Genomic DNA, 27,929 nt, shown 5'->3' on the forward strand with positions numbered 1-27,929 from the left:
CGGCCGGGTGTGTTTGCAGCTGCAAATGAGAGCTGCCAGCTGTAGTCTGTAGGCTACACATCAATTGGACACCACCATCGCTTATTGCGCCTGTCTATTTCTTTTGTGCGCAGTGGAAAGACTTGCCCGGGGGTGCCCGCTGGGTGAAGGATTCGGCTTTCTGGCCATTTACATTTTATAGTCAGTCCGGGCTGAATCCACCGAATCCACCGAATAGCGAGGGCAGCGCTTGAGGTAGGAAATACTTTTGCACACGAGCAATCACGCAAGGTGTTACCGTATTTTTTATTTCTTGTTTTGTGGCCAGCTTTAAGGTTGCACTGGTGTGGAAGGGTGGAGGAAGTAGCCGCGAAGTAGCCTTTCACGCTGACCCGTAAGACAGCTCTGTAATGATAGCCTTTCTAGGCGTAATGGACAGCTGCGGCTGTGATCGATAGGAAAACAGTAAAAGAAAAAAGTTTTACCGATAAAAGCAAAATAATTTTGTGTCTCTTTTTTCTTTTCAGCAAGAAAATTACTTTTCTTATTGTTTGAAGTTTCTTATGTAGTTTGGCATATATAAAAACAAATTGTTTTTAATTTCTTTTCATCGAAGACTCAAGTCTCTCAATAGTCTCGTTACATTTTTAATTGATTTAAGTGACAATTATCGTAGTAACAGTCCAAAAAAATATTTAGATATTATTTACACAATTTTCTACTTCTTAACGATAGATGTGAAATGTATTTTTTATAAGCATGATTTAAAAAAAACAATAAAACGTCGCATTTTTTAACCAAAAGGGTCTGTATTTGGGCTTGAATTAATTCTCCTTATCCACTTATTGAGGTAGGAATTTTAAGTACCTTCTTTCGTATTATTATTAAAATTTGATATTTAGATTGATGAGGTAAATGTTTTGTTTTTAAACGCACGAACTTTACCTTTTTTGCAACAATGTGTGTGTTTATATCAAACAGAAGACAGACACCAATACGAATGACATGCGAATAAACCAATAATATAATTTATATGATTCTGTTTTTAATTTAGCTCGAATAAAAGGTACATTTGTTTTGATAATCGTGCAAGAAACTTAAACTTAAACTATAAACTTAGTGTGGAATTGTTTATGCAACACAATACAAACTTTATCAAACTGTTGCAATGATACTGGAACCCTTCTAGGCCCGCTTGAAAAGAAGATGCTCAGAAGAATTTTTGCTCCCGTATATTATGAAGGATAATGGAGGAGCTCATAGTGTTGATGAAGATCTCTATGAGCTGTCCGATGAATTCACTATCCCACAGCTTAGTAGATTTGGCAGGGCCGGATAGTCAGACCTTGCTACGGGACACTACGGAGATACGGGCCGGGTGGGATTTGACACCCGCTCGCGTCGTGTGGAACCGGCGGCGACTTACACCATTGGGCGCCCGGAGCTATTAACATATATCAGTACATATATTCGTCGTACACATACATAGTAGTACGAGTTATTAGTACACAAAACATGTTGTACAAATATGTTACATATGTATTCCTTTCATTTAGGAGTAAAACGGAGATACGTTTTTACAATCGTGCAAGGAAATAGGCTGATTATTGGCAGGAATTGGCTGACGAACAAACAAATATTTTTAATTAAAATTGAAAACTCCTTAGACTTAGAAAAGAAAATTCTCGCTCGCATGTTTGAAAATCTTTTTTTTTTGAGATATGTAAATGAAACTTATGTATTAGATTACATTTATGTATTAGATTAGAACAAACGCGTCCATTTGAAAGAATACTCATACAATAGTAAATAAAAAATATATTTAAAAATATACAACAATTGAAATTGTTAAAGGATTTTCTTGGACCGCTGGGGAAAAAATCGAGTTTGCGATAACTGTTTAGATTTATTTACAAAGAATTATAGTTTACTTTTAAATGTTTAAATTGTCGATACTCTACTTCCGACTGCTCTACTTTCTTACATCAATACGTTCTACAAATTAAGAACCGATCACTGAGAGATAAGATGGCAGTCGTGAACATCCAAGCACCAAAACCAAGCAATAATAATGCCATGGACACCCAAATCATATCACAATGAAGCAATAGAACTACATAAACGAATCACACAGTGAAATAGGACATCTTTGACACTCAACCCCAACAGCACCAATAACTACAACCACAACTAAAGATATGTACAACCGAGTATGGCCAGGATAATCCAAAAGGGCAAGAAGGATATGCCTAGGGAAATTTGTTCTACTTCAGCCCTTTGAGGTGAACAATACCGCTAAAGCCGTAGTCATGAAATATAAATAAAAACTCTAGATCTCCAAATAAAAAGATCTACAAATTAGAAAATTACAACTGCCTTACATTTATCAGAACACAATGGTTAGTAATTTCATGGATAATTTTAGAGCAAAACGTCTTATTTAGTTTGCATGAGATATTTTTTCATCAAATGCTTGAAGAAAAATTAATTAAATTAATTAATTAAAAATTAATAATGACGATCGTAGCTTTATCCACTATTGTTTCCAGCGTTTTAAGTTAAATTAAGGCTTAAATGTTCACCGATGAAGTCATGTCTACCTGGTGACCATTTTCTAGATAGTAATTTTATCATTTCCATCAACCATCAGCCGAGCTACAACACTTGCGCCAAACAAAAAATGCCAACAAACGTTTCCTTCAAACAACTTGACGCACCGCAACCAATGTGTACAGCAACGGGCAAAAGCAAAAAGTGAAGAACAAAAAATCTAAATTTATAGTCTTATCACCCTGACCTAATGCGAGCAAACACATGTTAATTGTGTGTGGTTATCGTTTGTTTTCCCATTCTGCTTTTGGACCCGTGGCGGGTTTTGTTTGCATAGCGAACGAATTTTCAGATACCGTCGTGTGTATGTTGCTCGGAACTGGGGTACGTTCTCGCGTTTGGAAGAAAATCTTTTGCCGAAAAAGAACGCTCGGATCAAGATGCCTGCAAGATGAAGGTGGACAGCGCGGCAAATAGTTACCAAAAAGGTACCAAAAAAATCTGCCGAGATAGAAAAGAAATACCGCAAAATATAGTGCGTGATAGCACACCAACCAGTTCCATTCATCGAAAGGTACAAAGTTCAGCGAGCATCGCGCAACTGCGTCATTTATGCAGATGTAGTTTGGGTTTGGGATCATTTTTTAAACCAAAATTCCCATTTTTATCCATATTGTGACGCGAGAAGGAATGGATTTTTTTACAGACTTTCGATTTTTAGCTTTCTTCTGCTTAGTTATCAACTTTTTATACTGAAACAAACAAAGTAAATAGTCGACGGCACGTTGTGGAAACGGACAATGAGCTGAAAATGGCTGAAAACTAAACAGATCCCATGTCAAATATGTACCAAGTGCTTTCAGAGCACCTTTTCGCTACAACCACAGCCCGTTATGGACACTCTTCTTTACCGCAGCGTTGTTTGGTGCCCTTTGACTTTGTGTGTTAACAAAGTCCTAAATCTTAAGCAGTTTGGCTTGTGCACAAGGGTGAATCCTATGCCGTTACCGTTACCTTTGCCTTTGTTTACGTATACGCAAGATAATTTACGCCCCCAGGGTGTTGTGCGTAAGGTGTACGAAAGGTCATATAACCCCGAACGGCAACTTGGACAACATAGACAACTGTGTTAAATTACGCTTCAGTTAAGTTTTTTTTTGTTTAATTAGTTATTGATTGCTGAAACAAAAAATAGTGTAACAAGAACAAGGAAAAATTGACATCAAATGACAAAATTTTCCTTCGTTTCTTAATTAATGATAATTGGATATTATATGATTCTATTCACGGGATCGTTCCTATTTCACAGTGGTTAGTTTTGCTTAAGTTTACTTTAGTGTTAGTTTTTAGACTAAGTTGTAGTCTTAGTCTTCGCTGTTTAGTTTTAAGTCAAATTTTGTTAAACCCTTGCGGCTAACAATAAATTACAAGAAATGAAATTAAATTAAATGAAATATGACATATTTTTCATTTCATTTTTACATACATTTTTCTTACAGTACAAGAATTTTAAAAATCACAATTTTTCAATACATCAAACCATCTTTGATCTTTGAATAAAACCTACCAAGTATAATTTGTTTCTTCCTTTTTTAAATAGGTATTATTTTAAGCATTAAATTTTCTGAAATTATAAAAAATAAAAAGGAAAAATTTCGAATTTCATTCATATTACGTAGCAAATAATATCGTGGAACATTTTTTAAAGTAAATAGTGCTAAATTATCCATTTACACAAGGCAAAAGTTTGGATTAAATCAATTATTTATTTATTATTTATTTTATTTATTTTATTTTTATTTTATATTTAACAAATACATCTGTTTTCTGTATCCTTAAACCGTATCCTGAGTCCTACGCTCTTGTGTTCTAGGACATGAGACGTTACAAAAATACTTTTACAAACTTATTTTCTGCTCCATTTATTCCCACTCTGCTTCCCACAGTAGCGCATTCTTTTAAATAATTTTAATAAGCAATATTATTGCTTTTTTATTGATTTCTGGTTTTTATTTATAATTTTAATACCATCTATTCATCATATACGCGAATAAATTTAAAGTTAAAACTCATTAAACTATGATTATTTGAATATTTGTGTTCCATTTTTAGAACATACCAATATACATATTTATAAATGCAGATACATTTACCAAATGGCTACATAAACCGAACTCGCATTATCATAACGTTTGTTTGATGATCTTCTCTCATCATATCACCTCCAAAACAAAGATCAAGATTTTTTTTTACAGAAAATTGTAACAAATCCATTTTGTACGCTCGGAATATTTCGACCCCCTTATTTTGTGGCTCAAATACCGAATCGAATTGTACTTGGGTTTCCCACTACAGACACAGACCATCGGGTCCTCACGAACCGTTAAACCTTCACCGAAACGCCCAACGTTCTTCGGCCGGGGACCATCGTCTAATTAGCAAGAAAAACAAATAGTATTACCTAAGTTTGCAAATACTGTCTCAAGCGAAACAGTGCCGATCGCCACACCTCCTTCGAAGGATGCTTTGGCACGCTGAAAACCATTATTATCCTCTGCCAGCGGTTCTTCGGTGCTCCGGTTTTCCATCGCTCAAAGGATGCAGCATTGCTACCCTGTGGGGAAAGGACAATCTCTTTAGGTAACGTAGGACAACCATCGAATCCACTCTTTTTCGTGCGGGGTACAGAACTTACACCAGAGACCGTTGAAAAAATGGTGCCGATCGTGCTAAAAGGGAAAATGTTGTGGGTATCAAAACAGTCAAGACCGGTTACGGACACACGGGTAAAAAACTTGATTACATCCTTCCAAAAAGGGAAAAACTGCACGTAATCTTGTAGCGCTTCAGTTGAAAGAAGCGCTACCCCTTACCAGACCAGAAGGACCCCGTCTAGCGCTTGTTGTGGGCAATTTGTTATTTAGTGTGACAATTTGCTGCACATTGTTTCAGGCAGGCTACGGGTTTTCGGTATGCAGCAACTAACAATGGGATCCCTACCGGATCCCTCGTTCTTCCATTGTCTTCCAATTAAATTTTATGATGTCTCATTTGTGCGAACAATTCCTCCATATCCCCCGGGGGTCTTTTGTGTCCTTTCACGGGTTTCCTCGAGGAACCACCGTTGAGGATCACTTGTGATCACTAAATTGCTGATCGATCACCGGGTCATGCATAATTACGGGTAGTGATACACACACACACACACATGGTCCCTACAATTTACTCTCCTTTCCGCACAAACCATATTGAATGTTTGGGTGTCTAATGGGCAACTATAATGGCACAGGATCAAACGAACCGGACCGTTGGAGCGTGATCGAAAGTGGGATTCCGTCCCTTCCCAGATGTAACACGTTCAAGGACAACGTCCACGATGATCGGGACGGAATTCTGTCATGCTTTTATTTGTGTTTCATATTTTTGGTTAAATTTGAGTTTTCACTCGTCGTAATGTTTGTTGCCACATGATCGAATGTGCTTTTCACCCGTCCAAAGCGATTTACTGAGCAAGCAAATAAAACTGATCAACAGGAAGATGCAATAAATAATCGTTGGCTTGTCGGGTGTCAGATTTTATGTCAAAGTGTAAATAAACCGCATGGACAAGAAATTTATATCTACGGATTGTAAAAGGGTGAAGGGTTGTGTGGGCAATGCATGACATATGGATTAGAGGCGCATAAATGGAATCACTTTATATAGATTAGCTATTACAATATATCCCAAAAAAAGTATCTTATTTAGAACTATAAATTAGGGAACATTTTATTTCGGAAACATTTTTTCAAACTGTATGTTAATCCTTTAATTAAAATAAAATAATATGTACTGCTCCATATCAACAATGAGACATTAGTCTGCGAATGGTGGAATGCATTTTCACTGCGTCTAACAAAACAAAACCGTTTCGCTACTCTCTTCCGACGCGTACTAACGGGTCACACAACAAACACACATATGATTAGTATCGTCAATAGTCATGGCAATTCACATTTAACGGCACCTGTAAAAATTAAACAGTTTGATTAGGGCCATCAAAAGAATCGCGGCCTTTATGACTCAAGGTGGCCCCCGCCGTGGAAACCGGGGGTAAGGGATTGGTGTAAGGGTGAGGCAATATTTTATACCGTCCGTCTGTTGAGAGTGGTGGCGTTGATATCTTTTTTTTTCTTTTTGGAATGTACTAGTTCACCGCAAGCGCGTTCTTGGCGGCCATCGTGAATCTTTTGTCTTTGGGCGGGAAGTTGGGCGGGAGTTGCATTCAGCCATTAGGTTGATCGAACGGTTCATTATCGATCCCGGACAGGCAGACGATTGCCGACAGTGACGTTCTTTGATATGAAATTCCTTTTCTTTCTTGGTCATTTGTTACAATGTTATCCAATTGTCCCTGTTTCAGTTTTGATAAATAAACAGATAAAATCTAGGTTAAGAAATATCCATTTAATTTTAAACAAATATCTTTTTATTCATGTATTTATGTGTCAATAATGCTATAAACTGTAAACTGAGCGTGATATACTCAACTATTTAGATCATACACATGTGAAAAGTTTGGTAGTACATATAGTTAAGGCAACTAATACATGATTACTAATATTATTTTCCAAGCATATAGTATTTGTATTATTGGCCATAATTTATATTACATAATAATGAATTGAACTTTTACTATCGATTAGTTTATTTGCTTGCATAACCGGAAGAATTGAATTGACTTAAATACCTTAATTTTTTTTTTAATTTAGTCCCATATATTACCATTAATACATCGGCGCATGTGTTGGATATCCGTGGATGTCCTCAACCCAAATGCTCCGTACATTTCAGTATAATATTTTAATTTGCCAAATGACACTATGCAAAAAAAAAAATCCTGAAAGACTCTTTTAAATTATGAATTCTTCTTTTTTGTAGGATATGAATTATATACACAGGATATGAATTATAATTGTCCCTAATGTTAAAGATGCTACAAAATGTTGCTTTTGCGATATTGATGTAATATATTTTTTTCTATAGATTGTTATCGTAAAAACAACATGCATTTGTTGGTGTTGAATATTAGTTTCAAAAATGGCGCATTATCCCTGTTTAGTCTGTTTTCACGACTGATCACTACTCTTCTTGTTAAAGCCCTAATAAAAAAATTGGAATAAAACATACAGAAAGAAAAGAGAAACATACGGAAATCACAAAGTAAATTTGTAACATCTTTCCACACAAAAATAGATGACCAAGCAAGGTAAACCAGCAAAAGAAAAATCGTTGAAATTACAATACTGACAAAGCAAAAAAGAATCCGACAAACCCATGCCAAACGGTTGTGCCGGGAAAGAGTTGAGAAAAAGAAACGAAAAAAGAGTTCTCAAAACATGATTTAAACTTTTCTTCGCATAACTGTTTTTGACTTTATACCTAGATGGTTTCTGTAGAATTGTTCGTGCAATTCTTGCATTGGTTTTACATTACAAAAAAAACTGCATACGAAAACATAACCCCGACATAAAATTAATTTATTCCTGCTTGTTGTTGTTTTAATCAATTTTATACACCGCAGACATCGCAAAGGTTGTAAAGTTGTAGCCCGTGGGGAGGGAAAAAAATCAATCCACCAAACAAAGCAAAACATAAGCATAGCTAAAGCATCAACAACCAACAACCAAAGAAAAAAAACGACCACTCCAGTTCGGAAGGTTCCTTTTTTATATCAGTTATGGAATTTATTCTACCCCGTGAACTAAAGTGAACTTCTTTGCACCCAAAAACCCCAGTTTGCGGACCGATACAGTGATCGGTAAAAAGGGAGTTTTATTTTCATTTTCTAGCCAAAAATATGCTTTATTACCGCACCCGATGGTAACAGATTTGCTGGCCATGTTTTTGCTACCCCCAGGCAGGGTGGGTGCACTTCAAAGGGCGGAACCTTGTGGCCCTGGGTAACTTGTCGCGCACACTAAAGAGAACCCTGTGGCGAACACCCGCCACCCGTTGGCCTGTTGGCCTGTGTTGATAGAATCCTGGTACCTTCTCCATCTCCCACGAAAATAGCAAGGACACACACACGGCATACAGAAGAGGAAGGTGCTTTTTGGGGTACAGGGTAGTGGCGGGAAAAAAATTAAAATGAAGCAAAGAACATAAAACTGGGGACTGTTTAGCTGATGGTGTTGGTGCTCGGTGGCGTGGGTGATGGTATCATGGTCATATTACGGTCTGTGATTCATGGTGTCGTAATTTCCGCCATTGGGAAGAAAAAAGGAAAACGAATAGTATTATGATGTGATAGGGTTTGCTTTCGTCTGTGGAGAAGTTGTATCTTGAGCTGTTCTACGCGTCATGCGCATGGCTTGCCTTTTTAACTGAAATATTCTGATTGAACAAAAATATTCCTGATAAATTTTAAAAGTACCTATGCTATTGAAGTAAAGAATAAATCTAAATTGGTAATAAATTCGTATTAGAATAATTCGACTTGAAAAATCCCTTGAAATGAAATGAAATCAAATTTAATAAAAAAAAATTATTAAACTCTAAAGTAGTTGACTTAAAGAAAATGGCTACTTTTATCATAATCTTTTATATTTGGTCATTCTAAAACGAATGGCGATCGTATCCGTTATAAAGGAAATCCAGCATATCACTATTGAATGATAAATCGATGAAAATGAAATTTAAATATTCTAAACCTAACTTATGAAATTGAAAAAAATGTAACCGTGGAATCTATATTTTAATAAAACTTAAATGACAGAAAAAAATAATTGCAGAATACAATTTTCTATTTTTTTTTCTTCAACGGGTTATTAGAAAAGATCGCATTCGAAACGAATTTCCACTCACCTTAATAAGTCAGAATTAAAATCAAATGTACCATTAGTGTCCATAGATTATGAAATAGGTCGTTCTTATGCTAGTAAATAAGATATTCAAATATAAAGGCAAAAAATGCTATTTCTTCAAACTCAATGGATTGAATTATTGTTTTTTTATTACGGAATAAAAGTGTTTTTCATCCAATCATCTAATGAACCATGAGCGTTTCAGTAAAATCTTCATCCAAAAATACAACAAACAAAACGAAACTTTTTCGATTCTACCAAATCACTGTTGATGTTTGTGATTGGTTTCGTCAACGCTGAATAGAAAGCTGGCAAACCACGTCCTAACTACTGCCTACGAAACCCCATGAATGTGTCTGGCTGCTCAGGCAGATTGTGTATCGCCAGTTTTGCCTAGTGTTGCCCTGCTTGGAAAAGCATATTTAAAGTACCATTTTAGTGCCGCACCATAAAACCTTCATCCATTTTCTGCTAATGCAAAGAGCATTAGAATGTCGTTCATCTGCTAGTTCTGCGCTCCAGCTCCGTCCAGCCGTTCGTAACGTCCAAGGGAACTACACGGCTAGAAACTCCCAGGGCTTCATTAGCGCAAATGGGAGTTACCAACCCCAAATCGCGCAAGAGCCTGACGTACATCGCAAGGCTTTGTGTGCCGGGAACCGCATCGTGCTGGAAGGCGCACCGTGCGCTATATTTTCTATTCCCCTCGATGCGGATAAATACGGGTTATTACGAGGGTATTAATCAAACATCATTATCATTGCAGAGACCGTTCTACTGAGCAGTATAAAACAAAAAAAAACACACAGGACAGACACGCTGACGGTGATGTGTTCAGCTTTTTCGCGCTAACACAGCGCAGGTTTCTCTCTTTCAGTCTTTTGTTTCGTTTCGAAGAGCAGAACAGCTTGTCGTCCGCTTCCAAGTTCCCCATTTTCCCTTGCCAAGGGTTTAGCATTTTGCTATTTCGTTGATGGTGTTATGCTGAAGATGTAGCCTGTTTGCAACGAAAAATTACAAAACCAAACGAGATGGGTTAAAAGAAAGGAGCAATAGAAGAAAAAAATAACAAAAGAGAAAGCTTACCGTGCGTTTCACGCTTCATAGCAAGCGAACCAGAGTAAGATGGCAGACGCGTGACAGATGTCATCCTGCTCTAGCAAACGCTGACAGCCCACGACAAAAAGAGTACACCTTTTGACAGAAAAAACATGTCCGCTTCATACGAATGCAATCCGAACACTTATTGGCCGTTGAAGGTAGCAGGTAACGCCTCCTTTCCGGGGTAAAGCATTTTGGGTGGAAAATGGTTTCGGTGCAGGCACAGTGAAGGAGCCGCATCGGAGGGCATGGAATCGAGAGCAAACAACGGCAACAAACAATCACAATCGCACACGCATCGCCTATCAGTCGACTGGTGTCTGCGACAGTACGCGAACGAAAAGCAAAGCAGCTTTCATGTTTGTTGTGTTGTGGACGTCGTACCGAACGGAACGTCGTATCACTCTCTCGCTGGATGTGCTGCCGCTGTTTCAGTGAGTTCTGGTGGTCGCATTGTTTCGTTTGTTTTGGGTGTGAAAAAGAATTACAGTGCATTTAGAGTGCGTATGTGACCTATTGCTAAAAGAAAAAAAAAACCCAAATTAAAATACTCATAGCATACGGTGTGGACACTTGGTGTGTCAAATGTTTGTTTACGATCGTGTAGAACGGCCTTTGTGTAGAATGGTTTGAAGGCAAGTGATCATTTTAGCGACGGAAAAGTGTTATGTGAATCTGTGCACAGACAGGAAGTACGGAAGTGAAGTGAGTGAAACGAAGCCCCAATTTACTGGTGACCAACTTTAAAACAATGAAGCGCGTACTTCGTGTGTTGGTGTTAGTTTAACAATCTTGCAAATCTGTGACAAGAGAACCGAACGCATGAGAGCGCGCGTCTACCGAGAAGGATTACTTAACCGTGTTTTGCAAACAGTGACGAACTGAACATCCGTACCGATCAAGATGGTGTCCTACTATAATCACTTTGCGATGTATCCGAAGAATCACAGCGGCAATCTGCCCTACTCGGCACCATCCGGGTGGTACGCGGGCAACTACCAGCATCAGCCGCCCCATCCTCAGTTCCTCGGTGATGGTGAATCGTCACCCCAGCCCACCATGTACTATCCACATCCGCACGTCTTCCACTCACAGTCGCCCGATTGGAGCGGTCATGAAAATTTCTCGACACCGCCCCAATCCGGGCTGAGTCTTGCGCACGGTTCAAGCCCAGGTGCTGGTGGATCGAACGGTGGTACCGGTGCCGGTGGTGGACTGCATCTTGGCCAGAACCCGAACCTGCACCATCACCATCACCATCATCACCACGGCAGCAATAATGGGGGCAATGCGAGTGGTGGCAATGCACACGATCATCTTACCGATGGACTGCACAGTATACCGTCACCACCGATTACCGTGTCCGGGAGTGACATGTCCAGCCCGGGTGCACCGACGGGATCAGCGTCGCCGCAGATTACACCTCGCCCGACACCGGTCAAGAGTCCATACGAGTGGATGAAGAAGCAATCCTACCAGAGTCAACCGAATCCAGGTTAGTGTGCACTTCCGATATTTCCAAAGATTGAATAGTTAAGTTTGTTACTATCACGAGATGGTTGTTGTTTTGTTGTTGTTTTGATTTGCCAACCGGGTACTACCTACACACACGGGAATGTTCGAATGGCATGCATGATGCATTTTGTTGAGTGTTTTCAAATCTTTCCTTTTCCTTATGTAGCCTTGTAAATTGAGTGCCTGTACGTGTGTTGTACATTTAAATGTCTTCTGTTTTTATTAAAAATTTTTGCACAAAAAAATACACCCCCAGAAGCATGTAAATCGCGGCTAAGAAATGAATGTGACATAACCATACTATTTGAATATTCCTATTTGAATGTGCAAATTCTTTTTTTTTACCTCCGGCAAATGCTTTACTCCTTCTTTCGCTATCTCACTCGTTCTTATTCTTTCGGTTCCGATTTTATTGTTTTTGCGGATCGTGTACATTCGTTTTGCGTGTGAGAATGCGTATACACACGCAGAACGCAGTAACGAACACACATTATATGCTGTCTTGTTTTACGAGTTTTGCCTCCCCCAACCTCACGGCAACAACCATTATCCGTATCCGAGTCTGTTCCTGTTTATGAACCGTCAAACATCATCAGATTTCTTCAACTGATCTCCTTTCCGAGAGCTCTTGAACGTTGTGCCGAAGAATTTATTACCCAAAACATTCCATAAACCTTGCTGTGGTCACCATGGATACGTAACCACAATAACTGCATCATTCTGTGCTCGGGTTATATCGGGAGAGGTGTGGTTGTATGAACAGGGGGACTACGAAAGCTATCAAATTTGGAGGCCATTAAAAATGAAGAACGCAGAACGAGAAGTTGAAGCAAAGGAATGGAATAAATGGATTGATTTATGTCCCCCGGTGCATGATATGTTTCCTCTTTGCCGATGAGAGAATATGTGCCTGGTTGGTACTTGGAGTATTTTTTGTTTCGTTCGTTGTCTCCTTTTTCTTATCTTCCCTTTTTATTTGAAGCTTGATATCATGTGGTGAAACGTTTGGTTTGGTTTTATCCACTGTTTCCCAAAACTTTTCAAAACACATACAAAACATCCTTGGGAGTAGAACGCTTATTGTTCTGCATTAAGAACAGCTCCGAAATTGGGTATGAAACACTAGAACGACGTTCCCTTGCACAGTTCTATTTCGATACGGTTTGTGTTTTATCGATCGAATGATTTATCTGCTGGAAGTGCGTGTGTCTTCATGTCGTCCGTCACTAAATGGTGTGTTTCCTAAAAGGCACAACAAAATGGCTGCATCGGCATAATGAAACGGACGAAAAAGGATCAAATCTCTTCTGCATGTTCGTCGATCCTTCCTGCCTCTTCCAAAGGAAAGGAAACCAAAAACCAAACCCGTTGCCATGGCGATCGTCTTCTTCGCTTCCCAACTTTTGACAGCTGCCATGCTTTTGCTTGTCTGGCTCTTTCGCTTCTACGGATCATTTCCCTTACCTTCCTCCCGGGGACCGAGAAATAATACGCTTTTTTTTCGAGCGACAGAAACACTTAAGCAGCAGGCATGAGAAGCCCCGAACTGGCTCAAGAAGCCGGCGGCTGGTTGCGCTTTCCATTAGCACCCGCCCGGAAATGGGTCCATTTCTTTGTGCCGGTAACTTTTCCATTAGCCCCGCGGTCCGGTAGCTGTGTTGCTTCTACCGATTAGCGTCTAATTTCGTTTGCCACTTGGCTACTAAACGGCGGGTTTCATTTTTCTAGCTTTGAAATTACAGCTCTACGCCCATAGAAGGTGTTTGCTAGAAGAAAAGAAGTTTGCTCTAGTTCTAGCATTTTCAATCAATGTGTAGCGTATATCGAATTTAAAACAATATTTATGTACGTGATTTTAGTATGTTCCTAACATAAGTTTACCGAAATGTGTTTTCTTTTTGTTTGCTGCTTGCATTGTTCTGTTATTGTTTAAACCTTTTTGGCTGCATACATTTTTAACGAATATATCCATTTTGCCGACTTCATATGAAAATTATGAACAAAACTTAACATTCTTGCCCGTTGTTTCTCCATCTCTATTTCTCGATGTTGTTATGGGGGAAAAAAACAAATCTTCCCCTCCCATCTGCAAACTAAAAACCATACCAAACCAAAGGAGGCCTTATCAACATCTGCTCGGCACCATCCCTGCAAGACTTCGCGCCGGTGGAATCTGGTGGTATGAAACCTAAACAATATTTGCATTTTTTTTAAATAACGAATTATGTTTTTTTTCTGCTATGAAATTGTTTCTATAATAAAAGCATGTGGCTTGATTTACTTTTGCATGTCCAACAGAATTTTAAATTTACACCACACCAGATCGATCGATTCCTTACGATCTCAGCGAGGAACGGTGAACAGTTGCTGAATTCAGAGCAACTGTGAACTTCCATTTTGTTCCATTCGCGCCATGTTCTTTACGGTTGAGCCACTCACAACCGTGGATACTGAAGCGAAACAATAGTGGGGAAGCTTTATACGCTGAAGCATTTTGTAGAGCAAGAGACCTTCCTTACGTCCTCTGCTCTCTGACATTATGAATGCGTTGTGCAGTTTTGTTCCTTCCTCTTTACTTCCCCGCCCGAACTCCCGTGGCCCCAAAAATGTGGCAATGGCATTGAGGTGGAATATTAATTAGGCATTCCTCGATTCGCACCGCGACCCTGGACGGTGCTGCTGTTTGGAATCTAAACTAAGAAGAACTAAAATCGGGGCCCGTAAAGACATCAACCACCAGCCAGAAACGATGGAAACAATACTGAGTCTCAGTGTTGCTCAAAGTTTAAGCTCCATCAACCCTTCCTACACACTACCCGCCTCCCACCCCTCCCCATCCTTCTTTCGTTTCTTCTCCAAAAAAACTCACCAACAAAACCGAAGCGTATCACTATTAATTTATTCGCTTTATGTATATTTTTATGGCATTTAATATTTATGGCAGTTTCCTATCTCGTGCTCGTAACTGCTTTCCTTTGAATGGGAAGAGAACGGGAAACCTCTCAAAAACCGTCCTGACATCACACACATCGTTTGAAGGGAGTTAGAAGAAAAAGAAAAAAAAAACTAAGTAGTGTTGGGGTATTACCCACAAATTCAACTCGATCGTAACCGAAAGAGGAACGCGTAGAAGGGAAAACTAAAAAATAAAACCAAATCAAATCAAAGAAGCCCATTAAAACGCGCTACTAGATGGTTTCAGTATGTGAGGAGGTTTTTTTCTCTCTATGTTTTCTTTTTACATTAGTGGTTGTGAGATTTACAAGCCTTTTTTTTCTCTCCCAAACTAGTGCAAACTATTCGTCATACCGTACGTTGTATGTTTACTCCACGGGGAGGGTAGCACAGAAAAGGGAACTTAGGCTTTTTTTTGGAACAAAGGAAGGGGGCTTTTTTGGGATTAATTTGTAATCGTGTCAAAAGTATCTAATGTGGGTTTACATTACATTTGCTAAAATCGGATTTTTTTAAAGTTTTGTGAATTTAACAGATTGTTTATTTAATGTATAAAAATGTATGAAATTATGTAAACTTGTACTAAGCTAAACTAAACTTCGTTTGCATTTCTGAAAGAGTTTTTTTTAACCTTTTCGAATGTTTGTACCTTCCAAAAGCTCCCAACTTGTTTCGTGTCGAACTAAACTAAGCACCATCCTGCTTTTACAAAAGACTTCAACTCCATGAAGTGTAAACCCTTCCATGTACAAAACAAAAAATGATCTGCTTCTCACCAAATCACATCACGTTTGTCGACTTTTGTTCCCCACTGCACAAAACACCGTTTGGATCTTTCTTCACCTACTTGCGTTGTAACATTTGTAAAAAAAAATAAAAAAACATAACTTGCTCGCTACTTCTTCTTGCTGATTTTGCGTGTTTTTTTTGGTTGTGCAACAAAAAAATTAAAAAAAAAGAATCACTCACCCGTATGCGCCAATCTCTCACACTGATGATTTATCAATTTCAAACTTCCCCCAAAAGAAAACAAAAACCCCCTCACACCTGGAAAACAAGAAAGAGTGCTAATGATGTTTTTTCTTCTCCTTCTTTTCTTCTTCTTCTTTCGACCGATTTGCATTTTTTTTCGCAGGAAAATGTAAGTATTTGGTCAGACCGTTGGACATGCCGCGGCTGGTTCACTTCTTGCGCTCTCTTGCCCTCCGCCTTGCCTTTGCGTGCTTTCCCCCGTCCCCCAAAAACACTCCCTCACAAACTTCGACGCGTACGATACGCAAGTGTCCACAGGTAACGCTACAATATATCACTTCTTGTTTTTTTTTCTCTTCTCTCTTCACTCTTTCATAAAAGCAAATTCTTTTTTTTCAACTTTTTCTGTTTTTTTTTTTACTTTTGGTATTTAAATAATGCTGTTATGTTTGTTTGGTGCAGTCGTTTCCATACACCTTTTTGGGATCACTTTCGTTTCTTTTTAACACAATCGTATATCATTTCGATTGATTGATACCTCTGGCTGATTTAAAAAAAAATAAATAAAGTGACCAACACAAACAACGGTAGGAACTATACACAATTTACCCAACAGCTTATAGTGCGCGAAAGGGGTTATAAATGTTATAAATCATCGATCGATTGCGATGAAGCGCTACAACAGGGAGTCTTTTCCGGTGAATGAAATTTTTCACGCAATGCACCATATACAATGTGTGCCAGTCTGCGCAATTTCAAACACCATCCAACGTGAAGTTTTGAATAATCTTATCGAACGTTTCTCATCCCCAAAATGTTGCATGGGAGACGTTTGGAATTTCCCAAAAAAACAAAGCATGCATCAAAAAGCGTATCAATACGCTTACGCAACTGAACAATCCAATTAGCTTCGGCTTTGGGTTCTTTTCTTACCTTACGCGGTAGTATAGCACACATTTTCTAATCTCAACCACCAAGCACCACCACTGCGCAATAATCGATCAAACAATCGGCACAAAGCGGACGGACGGCCATTTTGTTTTTCTTCTGTGGTATAGGGCGCCCCCGGACATACGGTACAGCTCTCATGGAATCCGATGATTAATCAGGTCTGATTCGATTGTGAGAAGCTTCGATGGTTTCGAGGTGAACGCGAATTTAGTACGCCCGGCAGAGCCCTGTTTCTTTTCCGTTATCGTTCGCTTGATGGCCATCGTCATCGCCATCGGTTGTCGTCATTAAAGTGGTCGATTTCGTTTCTTTTTTTTTTCATCGATCGGTACGCTACGATATTAAGGTGGAACCCGGTATCCTGGGGAGTGAATGTTTGTACGAGTTTTTTTTTTGGTTGTTGTTCGGTACACGTTATCACACCACACTGACAGGGTGATTTGATTAATCGATTTTTCGAATCCCTCCAAATTCTTTTGGTTGGGTTTGGTGGTTTCGATTCCTCGAACTGGGGGACCAGGATCTAGAATGTCAGCCGGCCACCAGGAGCTATCAATCATGCGTAAGAAGGCAGTGATCCCTATTAATCGCTGGCTAAAATAAAGTTCAAGCTGAGTTTAAGTGAAAGCTCCTAGAAATATGTCTGGCAGTACCGATAGATATGGAAAATACTGTCAATATAGCAAACAGGATGTAGTTGTATTAGCTTTCAACAACAACAAAAAAACACAAATATCTTAAAGGGGGACGTGAAGAATAAGGTTGTAAAAAAGAAAAAAAAATATCAAAAATACTCTTTGTTTCGATACTCTGAAAAAACTACCCCAGATAGACCAATAAAACCTTTCAACGGGAACACTATCAGGACACTCCTTTTTAGAATGCAGCACAATCCTAAATAAACACCAGAACCGACTGAGCAAAAACTATTTGCATCTTGCATCTTGCAGGAACCAGTCGAACCATCCGACCACGCCATCGGACCTCGTGTTTGAAGTGCATATGCGATTTTTGTTCCTTCCTGCATCCATTACAAACCTACCTTTAAGAAATAGGGAAAATATTTTACAACATAATTGAACCCCCGACCCTTGTTGTTGTAGTTTGCCGACCGTTCGGCCCTCCGGCTATCAGACGAAGGCACTCAAACATCAAGGCATATAATATGCAAGGATCTGCGCTTCCGGGCAGAGACGGCCGTGAGTTTTAGTTTTTGCCCCATTCGAGGAAGGGCTTTCCCACGAAGGGCTGCCGGAATGGTCGAAGCAAATGTACTCGGCAACATGTGAACGAACGTTCCGTAAGGTGTCCTTCATTGGACGATACGGCAAATGAGCTTTTGCGAATGCGTGCATACAGACAAGCATAAAGCAACGGTGTGTAAATCGTCGACATGGATATGTAAATGAATGTTGAAGCGCAAAATTACCTTTTCCTCTTTTGCCGGGAGATCCGAAGCACATGGAACAACAGTTCATTACACGGTTACTCTTGCACCAGCAACCAGTTGAGTAGGCGATGAGAAGAAAATTGACAAATGACAACGACTATCTGTCATCTCGGGTAGTTGTCGCAGTGCCGTTGCTCAGATTGTTACCAAAAACACGAAAGCGGTCCCATGGGGAAAATTGCGAAAATTAACTGAATAGGTACGGGGTTTTTGGTAAGCAAGATGAAGAGGAAAATTTCGTAGGGTAGTTTTTTCTGGGTTGTTTGGTTGGAAAATGAAATGGAACCAAATTAAACAGTAACGATAATTGAGTGAGTGTGAAAAATATTTTGTACTTCAATTGTGTTGCTTTTGAGCAGAGGGAAATACAATTTTCTTCCTGCATTATTAAACAACTGTTCATAAGTGAACAGATTTTCTCGTTGCTTTTGCAAGAAACACAAACAAACTGTGATTTTATTCAAACGTTTCGCACTACGAATGCGAATTATGGGGAAAATAACAATTTGTTATCTACATCGACACCCCACCATCGACTAAGTAATAGAGCTTGTGATAATAGATTTGTCGTCCAGCATCTCTGTTGACCACTTCACTCTTCTGTAATGTAGTGTTCTTTTTGTTTTTGTTTTCGTTCTTCTTCACCTATTACAACCAGATTTTCCCCCTTCCCGCCAAGCTCTCCTTCCTGCACTGATGAAGTATTTTATTCTTTTACAACACACACTACGACCATGATCGTAAACATTAGGACGGCATAAATAGTTGGTCCTTAAACGTCTGTAAAGGGACCCGATACGGATCGGTCCGATGGCTTTGCACGGGATCCTAAACGGAAACACTTCCAATCGTCCAAAACTGGTGCCTTCTCTCGTTGTGGTGTATTTTTTTTTTCGTTTCAAGCCGTTTTCCTTTTTCCGATAAACACACCGAGCTTCATAAATGGATGATATTTCGAGTCGAGTGCTCCATGAAAACACCCATGTGTGTGTGTGTTTGTGTATGTTTTGACACGTTGCTATGGTAACCAGCACCATCTTGTTTCTCGGTTTCCTTCGGTGGCTTACGATAAAACGACATTCCGACGTGTATATCGTCGTCACTTTACGATTGTTTCGTGAGTTTTGCCGCCCGACAGTTGCATTAAGTCGGCCCACATACCATCCAAAGGGGTTATGGGTTTTAGTTTTCCACTGTAGTTTATGCACGACGGGAGCAGGATTAGAGTTGGTGAGTTAAGTAGTCGTTTGTGGCATGGCGCGAGTCAGTTTATTTATAAACGGAGATCCTAAGACATCCTGGACAGTTTGGTTTTAGCACCGGTTTTGTTTTTATTGTTTGTTTTTATTATTCATAAAAGCCGTTCCGAACTCACTTGTGTGCTCGGTCGAGGGGACAAGTGGGGATTGTGAGTATAAACGTATACGTGGGATTAGGATTTGAGAGGCCACACGTTTGCTTATCGCCGATTGTTCGCACCATACGAGGGTGATATGTAGTTTTAACTGTTTTTAGTTTAGCTTTTTTTTTGTTCCTTTCTTTCCGTACGAAAGCTTGTTCAAATCAGATTGATTTTAATTTTCAAGCAACGCTCTTGAAGCGGGTTTAATCCATTCCGGTGTTTAAGTCGTTTTAAGGGAGGTACGTCTCTATACAAATTATAATGAAAAGTACATAATGCAAGTACATACAAGTCTTTCTCCCGTAGAGCAACGGCAGGATTTGGTAACATATGCAGAAACCTTCTACATCTTCAAAATGTCTTCAGTTCAGTAACTCCATTTTTTCCGAAGAATTGGGCTACCAAATATTTCGAAAGAAGATTTTTGATGATATTTTGCTTTTAATTCCCAATCCTAACTATTGGGAATCTGTACCAAAGTTGCAGATGATCATATGGAAATACAAAGAGCCTCCCATAGCCTTAGAATAAGCCGTAGAACAAATAATACAAAACACAAGCTATAGCAAGTCATGAATTCTTCAATATTTCGAGCACTGAGCAGCAAAAAACGAGTTCCAGACACCAAACTGCATCGTCATTTGTTGAAAGGCGTATTTTTGGAGAATTTATGTACATTTAAATTAAAATCCCATCTCATTACAAGGCTCTCAAATTTAAGCAGTTTTGTAGACCACCAACACACCACAAGACACAAAACATTAACGCCAAACGATGTCCTTGGTTTGGTCAATGTTTGTTCTTCCTTTGTTTCAACCAGAAAGGGTACCAGAAGGCACGTCTAGGCCAAAATTCTTCACGCCTGTTACGCAACAAACAAAACGCCCCCGAGAGAGTAAAAGCAAACAAATAAAGCTATCTTTCACCGAAAAAGCGATTTTTGGGTCAAACGGGTCAGGAAACACCAACCCAAAAGGTGATAGATTTATGTATTATCCTTGGACCCACTAGGGGGTGGACATTGTTAGAAATGTGTTTGTGTACGTACGTTGCGTCCTTGAGGTCTGTCAACAACAAGAACTTCCCTGTTTTCTATGTTTTGTTTCGGTTTGGGTTTTAGAAAGCATAAGTATCCGGAAGCCCCCGGGAAAGCCACAGAAACTAGGGACCAGTCGCTGCGTGATAAATGATAAATGTTTTCCACCCCCCCTGGGGAAGGAAGTGCGTAACGAATCATGTGAGACAACCATTATCCCAGCGGGAGATCTGCCTTTCTGCCGAGAGGAGGTAAAATGTCCTGTTGCATCTCACCGAACACCGGCGGATGTTCATAATCAGCGCTCAACGAGGTGTGAAGTTATGAGGGTGATGATTTGAGGACATCATGTCTAAATTGTCACATGTATCACCACTTCCCCCTACGAGGACAGTGGTGGTAAAAGTGGTGGTGAAAGTAAGATGTCCCATACGAACGCACGCATGTCCCAAGAGCAAAGGAAATCTTTCCCTTCTTTTGTGCTGGGAATGTTGGTCCCGAAAATAGAGAGAAATGAAGGTTGTTATGGTGCTACTGAAGATACACCATTTACGGGTGATTTAGAATGGCCGTAATCGATTTTACCATCGGAATTGAACAATAAAAGAAAGCAAATAGCGCAGGTATTCGATCCCACAACCACGTCGGTACGATCGGACTGCGCTTGCCATTGCTTTTGCGCGACCCAAGCCACGAATCTTACGCGCGCAGACCGCGTTATATATGGCCGAAATAAAAATTGATATCCATTATTATATTGATATTTATCATAAAAGTATTAATGCTTTTATTGCCGCTAGATTACGGAGTAATTATTTACGATGCGCCGAGATTCCTTTTACCATGGCTGCGGTATACCTCCGCCCCTCACCCTCCAACCCCCACACGAACACATAAGTACATACATACAGCTCTATACGCGTGTGTACGATAGCTTAAGGGGATGGAGAAACACCTCACCCATATATTGCACGGGGTGGCCAGAAGAGACTTCTGGGTACTTCTTCTGCTCCCAAACAAAGTTAAAATCCGACGTCGTTGTCGTCGTCGACGTTTTGCCTAATCCAGCTAGCGTGTACATGATAAAGAAGAAACCCCTTCTCTCCCCCTTCCACTCACCACCCCCCTACCCCCCCACACACACACACACCGGATACCAAAAATGACAGTTCGATAAGGTGATCCCGCTTCCCGCACTACGAATGATGCTTCCGCTGGAGAGAAGTTCTTCCGCGCAACCACGTCAGACATAGTGACCACAAACCTTACTGAGACCTGGCGGGACAGATAGGGCAGGGCAGCTTATGAAGCATTGTGATGTGTTTTTTTTCTTCTTTTTGTTGGGTGGAAGGGACCCAATTCCTTTGATGTTTTGACTGCGATGCTTGTGGATAAACCAGAAACCAAAAACATCAAACGTATGTTTCTGCTGACGTTGATGGACCTCCGCAGAAGGTGAGTCCAGAAGGTAAATTTGGTTGTTATCCAGACGGATTAGGGGTGCGCTTTTGTCGGTTTGGCATTAACCATTTTGTGTTAATATTCGGTAATCCATTTGTCAATCGATATTATCAATCAACGTCGTAGTGGGGCTTTTCCCAAACTTCTGTGTCGGCATGTTCCCAACGGTTCCCACTACGGAATCTGTCTGTCGGCTTGCTTTGATTTTCTGACTTGGCAATCGTTACAATTATTTTATGTTAAAATTTTTACCGATCACTACCGATCCAAACTTAACGCCTGCTGAGTTATTTAAACCGAATAAGAGGAAGCAGAAGCAGAAAATGACTAAAAAAAAGGAGTTCCAAAACGCGGCATGTAATCGTAAGTTCGCAAGCAGTTAGTCGAAGGTGCAGTTGGATTAACAACGAGGCAATATTTGCGTGAGGCTTTTCAACGGGGCTTTCCATTCATTTCTTTTGATGAAATCCGCCCCGGTCTGATGAAGCGTAGTAAACAATGTTGACTCCATCAATCCCGCTTTTTGGAGACATTCAGCATTGCAATTTTGAACGATCTATTGTTGAGATTTTTTTCGCTTGTCTTTTATAAAGATTGTGGTTGCAATTAGTCCCTCTGCAATTTGGGCGATTGTTCAAGCGAACCCCATTACACATCATCCTTTCAAGCGTTGCGTTGAGACATTCACTGAGTTTTTGGATTCAAGGTTTTTTTAGTGATCGTTAAACCGAAATTGACGTTATATCTGTTGCGCGGGGGAAACTTTCCAATACCTTCCGAACGTGCGTATAAGCACACTATAAACTAGCAATTACGCTTTTCCTACGATCAGACGTAATAGCACCCGTTTACGGGTTACAATTGGTGCGAAATTCAACAGTTACTTACAGTTATTATGTTGCCCAACATTTTCCACCATCATTGACAGCATGCGTACGTGCAGGAAGGAGAAGGGATTTCTTTTTTTTATTATTAAAAGCAAAAAAACCGAAAAACCGCAACATTCAACCGAAGGTACAACATTAGAAGACACCGGTCTCACTTTGAGGTCACCGGCGAAAGGGTTATTTTCCGTTATCATGGATTAAGAAAAAGGCGGTACCGCTTTGAAGTGCACCGCTTTCGGTTCCAACCCGCGTGTATCCACCTCACAAACCGTCTTTCTAATACCGTCGGAACGGGGGGACCGATTTTCCCTTCACCAAGCTCTCGGGGTGAGGTGAGTGATAAAGATGAATAGCACAGAGGCGCTCTAGGCTATGGTTTCACAGCCGGAACAAATGTTGTGGCTGCAATGGTACGATTGTTTGAAGTTATTTTTTTATGTACTATGCAAAACACAAATTTACTTCGGATGTTTTCATCGCGAATGCATGTTCATTTGTGTTCAATTGTGCAGTAAAAAAGGAATAAAAATAAATATTATAGTGACGGTTATATGCACTCTAGCATAATAAGGAAATATGTGAGTTTTTGCTTTGCTGATCACGGGGATAGGTGTATGGATGATGTATTATTCCCGTTTGTTGTTAATTTTATTACTGAAATCACCTACTGAGATGATATTGAACCGATCGCTTGCTCGTGCGTCAAGCGTTGCGATTTCTAAAAAATTTATGGATTTTGACAAACGAAAGAATTCAAACAGTACATGCTGCCGTATCCGGTCTGGATGATTAGTTCAGTTCGGAGGCGAACCAGTTATAACCTAGACCCGAATACCCGATGCCGCCGTACATACATTTCTTCGACAAAGATTCGTTTTGTTTTTCTTTTTGGCCAGTAATGTTCAATGTTTCCGTTTTGCGACAATCTGTCAGATATGAACGAGCAATTAAACAAACGTATGGGACCACGAAGTCGGACAGGGTTATCTTTATGTCTGCCATATTACAAAAAAAACGTACCCTAACGATGGCGATAATGAAGATATACCGCGAAGGTACGACGTTAGGTGGTTTTGGGGGAGCGAACCGAGAAGTAGATTGGAGAACTTATCTGTCTCCTAGTCGCCTTTCTTGTCAGGCATCCCGTTGGCGTCTTGTCTTTGCCCCTTGTGCGGAACGGAAAACGTCAGTCAACGCAACTCCAAATTCTTCTTGAAGTTTCATTTGCGTATTTGGCTAATTTGTTATTGTACATGACCTTCCTACAAAACTGGACATTTGATTGAATCATAGCGAAGTGTTCCATGTTTTAACAATGATCTTAAGTTTCATTTTTCAATCAATCACGTGGCGACTCTGTGGTGGAGTTAGCTCACGAGTCAGACGTCACACTTTTGGTTGTACCTCAGGCGTTTTTTTTACCGAAGTAGAATTAGGTATAGGAAAAGTGGTTTTTTTTGTTTTGTTTTTTAAAACACCATCACAATTCGTTCTGCGAAACTGTGGCAATGTTTACTTCAACTGTGGAAAAAATGTGTATCTTGGACGGGAGATGTTGATAAGATCACTTCGTCGGGCTGCACCCCCTGACTGCGGGATAATACACGATCACGCGTCACGACGTAGAAGAAGATGTCTAATCTAGTATCTGCAGTTACCGGGAGCGGAGGGTAACTAGATGGCGAGATGGGGGCACCGGCAAACAAACAAAACCATAGCACTAGGTCTCTCTGGTGCTTATCACAGCACGAGGTTTTTGGTTCGGGAAATGGTGGAAGAGAAGGTATCCATGTGAAGGTGCGGATAGATCACACCAACCACCAGGTAATTCAGGGTTGTACCCGTTGTGTGGCGGCGTTACGTGGTTCCGTTCCCTTTTGGAACGATGGTAGTTAAATATTGACTCACGTACAGCTCACGAACCAGCTCGTCCATCCGTTCCGAATTCGGTGGGCAAAGCAGGGACATGTTGACTGGCTGTTTCTCCCCTTCCTGCCCCCAGTCCCCAACGTAAGCTTACCTTTGCCTGAAGTCATAACACGCTTGTTAACACGAAAATGAGTTGTCATTAGCAATTACTTATTGACACATTCCAACTCGTCATCACCGCCACCGCCAGTTTGCAAAGCGACGCTGGTGGAAGTACAGCGATAAAGCGACACACAGTTACACAGGTCATAAACACAGGCACTGCCATTCGTCGTCTAATTAGCCATGCACAAACAACAACACCAACAGGGAACATATTCATCGCGATCTTCTTGGCATGGGATTTTCGTGCCAAATCTTCCACATATCCCAAAATCAGTTATCATCAGTTGTTTCTTCCATCTTACTTTGCCATTGCAGGGAAAACTCGAACGAAAGACAAGTACCGGGTAGTTTACACCGATCAGCAGCGGCTCGAGCTGGAGAAGGAGTTCCACTACACGCGCTACATCACGATCCGCCGAAAGTCGGAACTGGCGCAAAACTTGCAACTGTCCGAGCGGCAGGTAAAGATCTGGTTCCAGAACCGTCGCGCCAAGGATCGCAAACAGAAGAAGAAGGCCGAAACGGGCACCGGCGGTGTCGGCAGTCTCGGTGGGCAATCGCTGGTGGCGGCCCACTCGCAAGCCCACAACGTTGTGCACGGTGGACAGTCGGTGTCGAGCCTGCTGGGGGACACCAAACCGAAGCTAGAACCATCGCTGCACCTATCGCACCTGCACCAGATGAGCGCAATGAGCATGGGCATGGGTTCGATGGGACTGCACCACCATCCCGGTCACCATCCAGCACTACATCCGCATCTCGGTGTTCCCACATCGCAGCATCAGCTTAGCCAGGCCGCAGCGGCAGTAGCGGCCGCCTCTCAGGTGCCTCCGACATCGCTCAGCATAATGTGATGTGGCTGAGCTGTACGATGATCGCCACGCCACGCCACGGCTCCGGTACCCGGTTTACATGGCCGGTTTTATTTATTGCTTATTCGCCAACAACAACAACATTGGCCGGGTGGAATTATCCTGCCAGCGATCAACCGTGCAGAGTGGAGGCTTTACGATCGCACCTAGCCACGGTTTTAACGTGTGACCCTCGACTCGTAACGGTTGGCGGTAAAAACGAGATGCGGCGATAAATCCGGGTTCGTTCTTAATGTTCAGGAAACTGTGCTGTAAACACTCACAGACAAACCACCCAATTGTTTGTATGGGGAGATTAGTTGCAAGATGCGGTGGGGAGAGCATAGTTTGGATTTAATTTCGATGTAACTGTACCCTTTTTTTAATGCGATCAATACGGACCCAATATCTCACCATTACCAGGGAAGAGATTGAGATTAAGCGATTTTACAGCTCACCAAATGCGCTGTATGCATTGGTGGCTGGGGGAGCGAAAGGTAATCCATTCTTGACCTAACCCAAAACACCGGCAGATGGTTAATGGGTACAGGTACGCGAACCTAATTAGAGCTACACTGAAAACTAAATCAAAACTAACCCGGACCGGGACGGGAGGGAACATCGCAAACACAAAACAAGTAAACCATTTAATTCACGTGCAATGTAAAAAAACAAGAAAACCGATATACTTTTAATCTTACTTTAGCATAATAACCGATAACCAAGCAAGCAGACAAACGAAACGATGGGGAGCGAGCGCGAAACGAGTTTCTGTTCCGATGCTTTTTGCTAGGGAGTATTATTAAAACTATTATATTAATAATAATTATTATTATTACTTTGCGGGATAACAAACAGGCGGTCGGGTGTGAAGCCTGACGAATGACAGCAGTAAAATAGGTGTTTCGGTTAATGTAAGTGACGCTGTAAATTGTACAGGAAACACAGCAAAACAACAAACTGCATTGCGCGCATAAAAACTGTAATAACGTTAGGCCGTCATGTTGTGGGATTGAGAATATGCTCGGAAATGGAAGAAATGTGTATTACGATGCCTTCCGGGGCAACAGGAGGTTACGGTTTTCGTCTCCCTGTTTTTTGAGCTGTTCTCCAATCGCTTATGTTTACTAGGTACTTTTTGTTTGAGATTCATCTCTAAGAGATTGCTGCGTTTGTAAAGGCAGAGAGTAAAATGAAAAAATAAGCTATTAGAAGTAAAAAAACAAAACCGCAACGCGACCGTGTAGTAAAGTAATGTAGAACAAAAAAACAATTAATGCAAATGTAAACACAAACACACATACACAGAGAGAGAGAGAGAAAAAAACACATAAATGGACGTAGCGACTCACGATGCAACTCAATAAAGAATAGATTCTGTAGTAACAAGATCATAACCGCGTTCTTCGTCACATTTCTAGTTGGTTCGTGTGATTCGAGTGATGAGTGACTGAGAGGTGAAAAAGAAGCATAGATTTTTTGTTTGTTTTGTTTTCCTCAATATGGGAAGATATTTATTTCCCCCCCTCTAAGGTATGCTACATTTGGCCTTTGCCAATAATCATCTTCTCTGTAGCCTTCGGGGAGTCTCCCTCCATCGATCGATCGTTGGTGAAAGTTTCTCTGTTTTGAACAATCCTCACAGCACCAGCTGCCGCTAGACCATGGATAGAGCAATGATAGTCGCCATCTTGATTTTTTTTCTCTTCAAAAAGAGTTCTGATGCTGCTACCGCGACTTCTAGGTTTTGCTTTAATCTCAGCCGAATCTATGTCCTTTTTGGGATCTTGATCGATCGGGTAGAAAATGGTATGCGGTTGAGTGTTTTTCACTCCATTTCCACCCCATTAACCACACACTCTTCAACGGCATAGTGTGCATCAACTTGGGCTAGCGCACCAGAAGGTGCTAATAGTTTCACACACCAATGAGAATTAATT

At 40.6% G+C, this 27,929-nt stretch overlaps 1 protein-coding gene across 1 annotated transcript; it reads left to right on the forward strand.

Moving 5' to 3' along the window:
* The first annotated feature begins 10,287 nt into the window (after positions 1 to 10,287).
* LOC125761623 (homeotic protein caudal) lies at positions 10,288 to 27,380 on the forward strand. The gene is made up of 2 exons (XM_049422939.1): positions 10,288 to 11,970; positions 25,454 to 27,380. The coding sequence occupies exons 1-2, from the start codon at positions 11,379 to 11,381 to the stop codon at positions 25,990 to 25,992; spliced, it is 1,131 nt and encodes a 376-aa protein (XP_049278896.1). The 5' UTR covers positions 10,288 to 11,378; the 3' UTR covers positions 25,993 to 27,380.
* The last annotated feature ends 549 nt before the right edge of the window (positions 27,381 to 27,929 follow it).

Source organism: Anopheles funestus, chromosome 2RL, assembly GCF_943734845.2.
Source record: "Anopheles funestus chromosome 2RL, idAnoFuneDA-416_04, whole genome shotgun sequence".
In the NCBI taxonomy this organism is placed as follows: Eukaryota; Metazoa; Arthropoda; class Insecta; order Diptera; family Culicidae; genus Anopheles; species Anopheles funestus.

What these genes read in the sequence shown, in the direction of transcription:
- LOC125761623 (XM_049422939.1), top strand. Translation starts at nt 11,379, where the DNA reads ATGGTGTCCTACTATAATCACTTTGCGATGTATCCGAAGAATCACAGC. An exon ending in CCAGAGTCAACCGAATCCAG is followed by an intron (nt 11,971 to 25,453) that starts GTTAGTGTGCAC and finishes TTGCCATTGCAG; the next exon opens with GGAAAACTCGAACGAAAGAC.